General features: G+C 41.9%; 1 protein-coding gene across 3 annotated transcripts; it reads right to left on the reverse strand.

The window, feature by feature from the left end:
- Nucleotides 1–82: 82 nt before the first annotated feature.
- Nucleotides 83–8,266, reverse strand: mrpl57 (mitochondrial ribosomal protein L57). Of its 3 annotated transcripts, none has more exons than XM_043695763.1 (2): nt 8,078–8,266; nt 83–708 (listed from the first exon to the last, which is right to left on the reverse strand). In XM_043695763.1, the coding sequence occupies exon 2, from the start codon at nt 690–692 to the stop codon at nt 381–383; it is 312 nt and encodes a 103-aa protein (XP_043551698.1). In that variant the 5' UTR covers nt 693–708; nt 8,078–8,266; the 3' UTR covers nt 83–380. The 3 variants fall into 3 exon arrangements, with proteins under 3 accessions (XP_043551698.1, XP_043551697.1, XP_043551700.1); XM_043695762.1 differs by lacking the exon at nt 8,078–8,266 and adding an exon at nt 7,592–7,695; XM_043695765.1 differs by lacking the exon at nt 8,078–8,266 and adding an exon at nt 7,377–7,557.
- Nucleotides 8,267–12,150: the final 3,884 nt, after the last annotated feature.

Below are 12,150 nucleotides of genomic sequence, written 5' to 3' on the forward strand. Positions count from 1 at the left end.
AAATGAAAGTCAAAAGCTGAACTCCTGCCTTTTCCAGTAAACGAGTGTATGAAAGTACGAACCAGAAAAATAAAGGTGAAACTTTTAGAATTAATCTTATTCTTTAATAAAAGTTTCCTGACATTTTTAAATAAAGTGGTCATGAATAGACATACATAGAAGATAAGTAAAATAGAAATGTAAATCTCCATCATCAATTATCAGGTCTTAAAATTACCCAAATGCTCTGAACACAACAGGTAATTTCCAAAATTAAATCATTATACATAACGTGCAACTTTATTACTAGTTGGAGTTCACAATAATTTGCAGGAGGCACTTTTTAAATCTCTTCAGTATATCTGGCAATGTAATTAAAAAGGATTCTTCTGCCAAATTTTTCACATGCCCCACTTTTTGGTTACGTTTAGGTGATTTAAATGTTCTTCAATATATTTGAATTTAGGGAAGTTTGCAGATTTGGCATTCTTGAAAGCCTCCCAGCGTTCAGCTCTGCGTTGTGCTGCATGACCTCGTTCCTGCTCCACAGTCATCCAGGGCTGGCTCAGCCAGTACTCTGTCTCCCTTTCGATTTCCAGTCTTTTAATTAAATTACGCTTCATTTGCCAGGTAATTTGCCTAGGGCGTCTGTACTTTCCTATCCACTGTTTGCCTGGAATTCCTTTCCGAAGCAGAAATGCCGTAAGAAACATTCTGCCACAGTTTTACCTTGAAAAAATAGCAACCGTCAAAATTGGAATATAACTTTCAGCAAAACATTAAAAATTAACATGATTCTTGCACACAAGGGGAGTTTTAAAATTATTTTTAAAAACTGAAAATGACAATTGAAGTTCAGCAGTGAATCTGTTAAAAACAGTCAACTTGTCAAATCTGAACAGCTGGAAAAATAACTTGCAGACGAGCTAAGTGCCACAAAGAAAGATGAATCTTGCAATCAAATTGTGCCTCTCCCATTTCCTGGATCTCTCAAAGTATTTTGCAACACAATTAATTATTTTTGATAACAAGGTTAGATCACATGGAATACAAACAGAACTAGCCATTTGGTTACAAAATTGGCTTGAAGACAGGAAATAGAGGGTGGTAATGGAGGATTGGTTTTTCAGACTGGAACCCTGTAACCAGTGGTGTGCCGCAAGGATCGGTGCTGGGTCCATTGCTTTTTGTCATTTCTATGGAGTCACAGTGCTGTACAGCATGAAACAGACCCTTTCGTGCAACTCGTCCATGTTAACCAGATATCCTAAATTAATCTAGTCAAAGTTTGCCAGCATTTGGCCCATATCCCTCTAAACTGTTCCCATTCTTTTCCCCATCCAGATGCCTTTTAAAATGTTGTAATTGTACCAGCCTCCACCACATTCTCTAACAGCTCATTCCATACACGCACCACCCTTTGCATGAAAACCTTATGCCCTCTAAGTTTGGACTCCCCCCACCGCAGGGAAAAGACCTTGTCTATTTACCCTATCCATGCCCCTCATGGTTTTATAAACTTCTATTATAAGGTCACCAGTCAGCCTCTGACACGCTTGGGAAAATACGCCCAGCCAATTTCAGCGTCTCTTTACAGCTCAACTCTCCAACCCTGGCAACATCCTTGTAAATCTATAAATGATGTGGATGTGAATAGAGGAGGTATGGGTATTAAGTTTGCAGATGACACCAAAATTGGTGGTGGAGTGGACAGCAAAGAAGATTTCCTCAGAGTACAGCGGGACCTTGATCAGATGGACAAATGGGCTGAGGAGTGGCAGATGGAGTTTAATTTAGATAGAGGTGAGGTGCTGCATTTTGACAGGACAAATCAGAGCAGGAACTGTACACTAAGTGGTAAGGTCCTGGGCAGTGTTACCAAACAAAGAGACACTGAGGTGCAGGTTCATAGTTCCATGAAAGCAGAATTACAGGGAGACAAGGTAGTGAAGGCAGTGTTTAGCACGCTTTCCTTTATTGGTCAGTACATTGTGTATGGGAGTTTGGAGGTCATGTTGCAGCTGTACAGGACATTGATTACGCCACTTTTGGAATACTGTATGCAATTCTGGTCTCCCTACTATAGGAGAGATTTTGCAAAACTTGAAAGGGTTCAGAAAAGATTTACAAGGATGTTGCCAGGGTTGGAGGGTTTGAGCTGTAGTGAGAGTCTGAATAGGCTGGTGCTGTTTTCCTGGAGTATCGGAAGTTGAGGGGTGACCTTATAGAGGTTTATAAAATCACAAGGGGCATGGATAGGGTGAATAGTCAAGGTCTTTTCCCCAGAGTAGCAAAGTCCACATCTAGAGGGCACAGATTCAAGGTGAGAGGGAAAGATTGAAAAGGGATCTAAGGGGCAACCTTTTCACAGAGAGTGGAGCATTTATGGAAACAGCTGCCAGAGGTGATGGTGGTGGAGGAGGCTGGTACAATTAAAATAATTTAGAGGGATATGGGCCAAATGCTGGCAAAGGGGACTAGATTAGTTTAGGATATCTGGTTGGCATTGACAAATTAGATTGAGGGGCCTGTTTTTGTGCTGTACATCTTTATGATCTAAAGGCAGTTTTGCAACTTTAGTTGCAAAGTGGCAACTAATATTCATGCTACACAAGCTTCAGGTAATGATCATTACTCCTTAATATTTAATGGCATTTTGCTGAATCCTCCAGTATCGGCATTCTGGTGGGTTACCAGAAACCAAACTATTGTGGCTATAATAGCATGTCAGTGCCTGGTAATTCTATGACAAGTAACTCACCTCCTGATTCTGCAGAGTCTGTCATCTACAAGGCACAAATCAGTGGTGGGTAGGAATACTGTCCACTTACCTACAAGAATGCGGATCCAATATCACACAAAAAGCTCAACACCATTGAGGACAAAGCACTCTATCTAACACATTCATCATGAATTCCCTCCACCATCAATGCCGTGGCAGCAGCATGTAACCACCTACAAGACGTACTGTAACAGCTTATCTAGACTCTTGAAGGCAACACCTTCCAAATGCTATCTCCACCAACTAATATGCATGCAAATATGTAAGAACACCATCATTTACAATGTCCCCTCCAAGCCACACACCACCCTAATTTGGAACTGTATCACCATTACTTCACTGTCACTGGGTAAAAGTGTTAGAATTCCCTCCCTACAGCACTGCAATCACATCCACACTCTAAGGATTGCAGTGGTTCAAGAAGGCAGTTCACGACCACTTTCTTTACATTAATTATGGATCGCCAATAAATGTTAGCCTAGCCAGCGATGCCCACATCTTGTGACTGAATTCAAAAAAGTAGGAAAATGTGAGTCAATTTCCACTCAAGGTTCTATAAACAGCAATGACAAAAGATGGTAATCAGATTCTGATTTTGAAAATATTAATGAAGAACGAAATGTTTCTTGATGCTGGAAATACACCACTTTCCTTGGGAACTTTTACATCCACTCATTTCTTACTAACAAGGCAACCCTGTTCCCTCCGCCTATCATTTTAATACAATGTGCATACTTAGATATTCAGTTGCTATCCTAGTAATGCATGTCTGCGTGGGTTTCCTCCGGGAGCTCCGGTTTCCTCCCACAGTCACAAAGATGTGCAGGTTAGGTGAATTGGCCATGTTAAATTGTCCGTAATGTTAGGTAAGGGGTAAATGTAGGGGTATGGGTGGTTTGCGCTTCGGCGGGCCGGTGTGGACTTGTTGGGCCGAAGGGCCTGTTTCCACACTGTAAAGTAATCTAATCTAATCTAATCTAATCTAATTTAATTGCTCATATTTGTGACAACTCATGACAATGAGGCTTGATTTCTAGCACACTCATCCCAGCAGAGTGGTGACAATTTATTAGTGACCAACACATACATCATGGCTGCTAGCCTTGCAAAGGACTTCAGTCCTCTTTGTACACAACTTGTACTGATTCCATCCTCAGGTTAAGTCCAAGAATAGCCTCTTCACTTCAAGCTCACTTTTTTGGGGTTCTTCTTTGGAATGCAAGAGGATACAGGAAAATTTAATTGAGATACAACACTCTGAAAAGCCGAGACGAAGAAGGGAAGAATCTAATTCCATTGACAGAGGTTAATTCCCTTTTTTTGTTGGTGGGAAAGAGTGGGTAGTGGGGGGGGGAGAGAATTAATAAATTGGCAGAAAAGTGAAAGAGAAGTAGAAATGCTCATTGCACTTAAGTTACTTGGACATGCAGTTGAGGCTCCATAGTCTACAGGACCACAGACCAAGAGCTGCAAACTGGATTTGGCTGAATTGCTCTCGATTGACAGACATTAATATGCTTTGCTGAATGGCCTCCTTCTGTGCATTATATTTTTGTTTTCTAGATCTCTTTTAATTAAGTATTTGAATAAAGATTCCATTGCCTTTCCTACCTTCAGTATTAAACTGACCCATGGCTTCTCACACTTGCTCCAACTTCATTTTAAAATATAAAAAACTTTAGTTGGCTCTAATTCTCTGGCAATAATTGCTTTTCTAATAAAGATATTATAGCAAGAAGTGCCTTTTCCTTAACTTACTTTGCAATCTATCTGGGATGGGAGTTTTAATCCAAGTTTGATTAGGTTTATGAAGTTTCTTGTCCTTTTCCAATTTAAATATCATATTACATTTTTAATCCCTTCTAATTCATCCACTCTATTAGTCTCATTGGTCCAAAAAAGAGAAAAGTAATGCAATATTTCTGCCATTTCCAAGTATATTTTGTACATTTCTTTTGACCTTCTCAATGTTCTCATTATCAATGTGCCCGTGGAATGTTTTATATATCAAATGGTCAGAAGCTCAAGCAGCACTAAATCTCAGGATGAAGGATCCAATGGATCCTGGATCCAGATGAGTCAGGAGCATTAAACCACCAATCTGGAGCATCTTTCAGGTGGGAGGTTTGAAGTCTAGGAAGGGAGGAAGGGTGTTATTGTCTTTTGGGGAGTTCTCTCAATGTGTAAAGGACAACCCCCAGAACAGAATTTCATTTCCTTCCCACTCAAACAAACTTAAAGATAGGCTGCCCAAACCAACTGTTAACCAAGTTCAATTGATTCAATTTTTCAGTGCCCCTTCCAAATTACAGGGGAAAGATAGATGATGGGTAGTAAGCTGGAGACCTGGGAATCAACCAAGGAGCAGGAAAATCGACGTTTCGGGCATGAGCCCTTCTTCAGGAATGGCTCATGCCCGAAACGTTGATTCTCCTGTTCCCTGGATGCTGCCTGACCTGCTGCGCTTTTCCAGCAACACATTTTCAGCTCTGATCTCCAGCATCTGCAGTCCTCACTTTCTCCTAGACCTGGGAATCAACCCAATATTATGTGTCCCCAACACACTGAAAACATATGAAGAACAAATTCTTTCCTATATCTGTCCTGTTCTTTTTTTTCCAACATTCCTGTGAAGGAAATTTGATTCTGTTCTTATATCCTCAATCTTTGCCTGGCACCCTACTATCAAAAAAAAAAGCCTTTGTATTATCATTATACTTCTCATTATGTTAATCCCTGTTTTAAAGTGATTGCTTATTTTTCTGAATTATTTCCAATACAATACAATCAATCCTGTCATCTGCACAGGTCAGCCTCTAACCAAGGGTGTACTGTACATGGAACACCTACACTAGAAATGCACAAAAACCAGGATAAGGTGTGGCAGCAGCAGGGTCTGGTGAACGCAGGGTGGGTGACACACAAGAACAACAGCAGGTCAGTTAGCTCCTCAAGTCTGTTCCACCATTTAAATTTTGGGGCAGCATGGTGGCTCAATAGTTAGCACTGCTGCTTCACAGCACTCGGGACTCGGGTTTGAATCCAGCTTTGGGTGACCATCTGTGTGGATACAGAACTGGCTCAAAGGTAGAAGACAGAGAGTGGTGGTGGAGGGTTGTTTTTCAGACTGGAGGCCTGTGACCAGTGGAGTGCCACAAGGATCGCTGCTGGGTCCTCTACTTTTTGTCATTTACATAAATGATTTGGATGCGAGCATAAGAGGTACAGTTAGTAAGTTTGCAGATGACACCAAAATTGGAGATGTAGTGGACAAAGAGGGTTACCTCAGGTTACAACAGGATCTTGATCAGATGGGCCAATGGGCTGAGAGGAGGCAGATGAAGTTTAATTCAGATAAATGCGAGGTGCTGCATTTTGGGAAAGCAAATCTTAGCAGGACTTATACACTTCATGGTAAGGACCTAGGGAGTGTTGCTGAACAAAGAGACCTTGGAGTGCAGGTTCATAGCTCCAAGTGGAGTCACAGGTAGATAGGATAGTGAAGGCAGCGTTTGGTATGCTTTTTTTTATTGGTCAGCGTATTGAGTATAGGAGTTGGGAGGTCATTGTTGCGGCTGTACAGGACATTGGTTATGCCACAGTTGGAATATTGTGTGCAATTCTGGTCTCCTTACTATCGGAAAGACGTTGTGAAACTTGAAAGGGTTCAGAAAAGATTTACAAGGTTGTTTCCAGGGTTTGAGGATTTGAGCTATAGGGAGAGGCTGAACAGGCTGGGGCTGTTTTCTCTGGAGCATCAGAGGCTGAGGGGTGACCTTATAGAGGCTTATAAAATTATGAGGGGCATGGATAGGATAAATAGGCAAAGTCTTTTCCCTGGGGTCAGGGAGTCCAGAGCAAGAGGGCACAGGTTTAGTGTGACAGGGGAAAGATATAGAAGAGACCTACGGGGCAACTTTTTCACACAGAGGGTGGTATGTGTACGGAATGAGCTGGCAGAGGAAGTGGTGGAGGCTGGTACAATTACAACATTTAAGAGGCATTTGGATGGGTAAATAAATAGGAAGGGTTTGGAGGGATATGGGCCAGGTGCTGGCAGGTGGGACTAGATTGGGTTGGGATATCTGGTCTGCATGGACAGGTTGGACTGAAGGGTCTGTTTCCATGCTGTACTATGACTATGTGTGTCTGAGTTTCCTACAACAGTCCAAAGATATGCATACCAGGTGATTTGGTTAAGCTAAATTGCCCAGTGTTCAGGGATGTGTAGGTGAGGTGCATTAGTCATGGGTAAATGTACAGTAATAGGGTAGCATAGGTCGGGGTGGATTACCCTTCAGAGGGTCACTGTGGATTTGTTGGGCCAAAGGGCCTGTTCCCACACTGTAGGGATTCTATGATTTAATGTAATCACGGATGATTTAGCACCTGATTTCATATTTCTGTTCTTTGGCCCACATCCCTTAATAGCTTCAATTAACAACTAATTTAAAATTAACAACTGATCCTGCATCCACTGTCGTTTGTCAAAGCGAGTTCACAACATCCACCATCCTTTGTATAGAAATGCTTCTTAACGTCTCTCCTCGCCTTACTTCTCAGATTAAACCCCTTAGTTCTAAACCCGCAACCAGTGAGAACAGTTTATCTTTACCTCTCCTGTCTTTTCCAGCTAATATCTTGAAGACTTCAATCAGATCACCCCTTAACCTTCTAAATTCTGCAGAAAACAGGCCTAATTTGTATAATCCCTCCTCATCACTTAACAGTTTATAACAGTCCCTAATTCTGTAAATTGAATCACAAAGTTCTTTTGGCCTCTTTCCACACAGAGACATCCTCGGCTGCCGACCCGGCTCCCTCACTTACCGACTTTCCGCTCCAGCCGCTTCTCAACACCACACCGAGAGCAACTCGGAATAACCTACCATCCCATTGGCCTACGCCTTCGGGGACCAAACCAGCAAACGGAAATATAATTGGCTGTTGCTGGCGGCCTTAGTAATGAGCGTTCCGATTGGTGACCCGGTGCGATTGGGTTGCTATGGGATACGCCGAAATGGCGAGGGCTGCTTGGAAATGGGAACGGACAGAAATAGTCATCCAGCCAAAGAGCAAATCAGTCCTGGGCGGCGGTACTGAGAGATGATAGTTGTCGAGCCTCAGTCGCCGCAAGGTGTCCAGGGAGGATCAGCAACAGCGTCTGCCTGGTTCCTGCCGAACTGCCTCGCCAAGAAACTCCGAAATACACTCATACCTCCCCCAACACCCAGCCGTTGCCTCCTCCCCTCCCCCGATGAAGGAGCAACGCTCCGAAAGCTAGTGTGCTTCCAATTTAACCTGTTGGACTATTACCTGGTGTTGTGATTTTTCTCTTTTGACATAATGTGTTGGTCGCTAAGCTGGCGAGGCTCATTCACCAAGTTGGTGCTGAAGCTGAAGGAATAATGGTGACATGGCAAGATGCTGGTTGCTGTAATTTCCTTTATAAGGTAGCAAAAGTGACTTCACCAGTTTCCTCATTTCCTATTTTCCCCCCCCACCTTACCCCAGTTCCATCCTCATGACCTTTCCTACCTGCCAATCTTTTTCACCTATCTGCTCCACCCTCCTCTCTGACCTATCATCTCCTCCCCAGCCCCACCTCCACCCCCTTCCCATTTATTTCTCCACGCCGGAGGCTCTCTGCCTTCAGTCTTGATGAAGGGCTTTTGTCAGAAACGTCGATTTTCCTGCTCCTCAGATGCTACCTGACCCACTGTGCTTTTTCCAGCACTACTCTAATCTAATCTCTGATTTCCAGCATCTGCAGTCCTCACTTTTGCCAAGGAGTAGAGTCAGCCCAGGCTCTATATGTTCCATCATGGTGTCCTGGGATAATGTCAGTTGGTAAAAAGGACCTGAGGGCTGCAGGAATGGAAGGCCATCTTCTCCGAATAGTTCTGAAAGTGAAAGCTGTTTTGACCTTCTGTGCTGTTGGCATTTTCCAAGGAGGAATAGATAACCCACGTAGAATCTCTGTCATCAGGATAATGACTATGCCACCTTGCAATATCACACCAGATCATTTCATTCCCAATGTCAAGGTCACATCATATCACAATGCTGCAGAATTTGTCACTAGGAAGTGGTTCCATTCCCTTAATGATTAGGTAATCTGTGATCATGGTTATTACTTTCAGGTGTGCGTCTGCTACCCTGACTATTGACTCCCACGTTGTGGAGCAGACCTTGTGTACCTTGTGCATTGATGGTCCAGGTGCTTCACAAGGCTACCCACTGGGTGACAAGGGCTACCCACTATGATCCTACTTCATGACACCATTGTGCAATCTGCTGCCTATACTTTGACTCGAATTGTGGTCGAGTAGGTGATAGGGCTGCTGAAGATATGATTCTGCTGCTTTGATTGATTTGGGGTTCCTTCATTATAGGCTGGATAGAATGTGCTACATCATCCTGGCATACCGTGCTTTTCACAATTTGAGCACACAACTAGGTGATGTGGTGGATACTGAAGAACTGGGGGAATGGGAACAATTTTCCAAGGAGCAGGGTAAGGACACTAAAGATGCCAGATATGACCAGTTCAACACCCAGCTCCAGATAAGATCTAGGTACAGCTGACCATCATGGCATGTTCAATTTGATTTGCATTATGGGGTCAACTGCAGCTTCCATTCTCTTTATGTTCACTTTCATTGATGCAAATAAAAGCTCATGTTTGGACTGCTTGCTGGCGTGTGATATACCCTGAATGGACAATGAAATCTATAGTTTATGTAATATATTTGCCAGCCTTAGACAGGGTTTATTTTAAACAAAGATTTCCACTCAAAAAACAGCTAATTTATGAACCAGCTGAAACTCTTAGTTTGACTTGCACTAGAATGCCAAAGTTAAGTGAAGGGAAAGGAAGAAGGGAAAGAGATTTTCTATTGCTTGTGCTTTTCCTAGACCTAGAGAGGCAGGAATTTCTGTGCTACTGAAGAAGCTCGTTATTTGGTGAGTTTCTGTTCAGTGATTACAGTCCATTCTCTAAATTTTAAATTAATATAGCAACTGGTGGTAACATTAAAATATTTACATTTGTATACATTTTATTAATCAGGTTTATATTTAGTTGTTCCTTAAAGCAAATTAAGGTTGGAGGATAGGTGATATGTGACAGTTACAGCGTATGGAAGTTCTTGGATAGCAATTTGGTCCAGAGCAAAGATCGACAGGAGTTATTTAAAACTCAGATCTGTACTCCTTGGGCTTATGAACTCAAATCTAAACTACAAACATTGTGATGCATTAGGAAAGCTATGTGGATTCTTTGAACTACTAAGCAGTCACTTCTCTGAGGGTTGGATCATCAGATTTTGGTCAAAGGTCAGGGACAGGAGAGTTAACTAACCATGACACCATGCTACAGGAAGTCATTCAAGAGGGGGAAGGAAAGAGGAATGTAATGATAATAGGTGACAATAAAATGAGGGAATTGACACCATTCTCTGCAGCAAAGGGAGTCCTGATAGCTGTGTTGCCTGCCTGGTGCTAGGAGGTGGGACATCTGGTCAAGGTTGGAAAGGAACTTGCAGTGGGAGGGAAAGGATCCAATTGTCATGGTCTATGTAGGTACCAATGACATTGGCCAGAGGAAGAGTTCTGAACCATCAGTATGAGGAACTGGGTGTCAAATTAAGCAGTAGAACCTCCTATGTCATAATCACTGAATTACTTACTGGGCCATGCACAAATCAGCATGGTGCAAATCAGAGTGATGATTGCATGGCTTAAAGTGTGGTGTGGGTGAAGGGGGTTCTAGTTCATAGGGCACTGACACCAGTACAGGGGAAAGTGGATGCGTTCCATTGAGACAGTCTCTACCTGAATGGTGCTGGGTCAGTGTTCTTAGTGACTGCTGAATGAGACAAGTAGAGAGGGTTTTAATCTAGTGTGGGCAAAGGATCAAATTTGAGAATATGTAATAAATCAAAGTAGAGTCAATGCCAAAATGTGTTAATAAATGAAAGCATACAGACATAAGAAGGAATCTCAGAGTCGACCAACAGATAAGACTAGAATTTACAAACAGGATAGAGGATGAAATTGAAAGTTCTCAATATGAATACATTGAAAACAAATATGAACATGTGCATGAGAATGCAAATGGAAATGAGAGAGTACAATCTGATACCCATTACAGAAACATATCTATAGGATCATGTGGAATGGGACTGACAGAAAACTATGAAAAGGGTGTTGGGTGGCTCTGTTAATTGTTTAGGATATTAGCACAACAGAGAGGAATGATCCAAGTTCAGGAAACCAAGATGGGGAAACAATTTGGGAGAAAGAAGAAAAGCAAGTAAAGTCACTTGTGGGATTGATGTACAGGCCCCCCAACAGTAATTACACAGTTGGGTAGGGCACAAAGGAAGAAATGATTAGTGCTTCTGAGAAAGGCACAATTAAGATCATGATACATTTTAGTGTAATAGAGTTTACAGAAGTCATGTGGACAAAGATAACTTAGAGTAGGAGTTCATAATGTTTTTAGGATAGTTTCTTAGAACTGTACGTTCTGCAAGTGACGAGAAAGAAGGATATTCTCAACCTGATATTGTGCATGGAGATGTGGTTAATTTTACTTTTAAAAATGTAAATGAGATCTTGAAGGCAAAGCTGACTAATGTGAATTGGTAAATGGGGTTAAAAGTTAGTTGAAGAGAAATGCTTTGGCAGATATATAAGAGGATACTTCAGAAAACAGGTTAGATCCATTCCAACAAGAAAGGAAAATTCAAAGGATTGGAAGCGCCATATGTGGTTAACTAGAGATGTTAGAAATACTATCAAAATAAAGAGAAAGAACATAATTGTGCAAAGGCATGGCAGGTAAGAACACAAAACACAACAATCATCAAAAATTGAAAGAGAAAAATTCAAGGGAAAGCTTGGGAGAAATGTAAAAATATATGTTAATAGTTTCTACAAATACTTAAAAGAAAACAATTAACAAAGTGAGCATTTGTCCGATAGAAAGGGAGACTGGAGCATTATTGATACAAAATAAGGAATTGGCGATGAATTGGGCAGGTATTTTGCATCAGTCTTTACTACAGAGGTTACAATCAACATCTCAGAAGGAGCAGTCCATCAGGAAATGAAAGGGAAGGATATATTCAAAGTTCTCAATCACCAAACTATTGCTACTAAGTTATTTATTGGAGCCGCAGGCTGATCAGTGCCTCAGGGTCGGCCCCATTAGTTTGGAAGATAGTGAATGTAACTCCCTTCATTTAGAAAGGGAGACTGCAACATGAAAGTACAGGCCAGTTCTCCATCATAGGGCAAGTTTTAGCAGGTATTATTAAAGAAGTTACAGCAAGGCATTTGGATAAGTTTAAGGTAACCAGGCAGTCACCATGATCTTGTGA

Source organism: Chiloscyllium plagiosum, chromosome 9 (genome assembly GCF_004010195.1).
Source record: "Chiloscyllium plagiosum isolate BGI_BamShark_2017 chromosome 9, ASM401019v2, whole genome shotgun sequence".
In the NCBI taxonomy this organism is placed as follows: Eukaryota; Metazoa; Chordata; class Chondrichthyes; order Orectolobiformes; family Hemiscylliidae; genus Chiloscyllium; species Chiloscyllium plagiosum.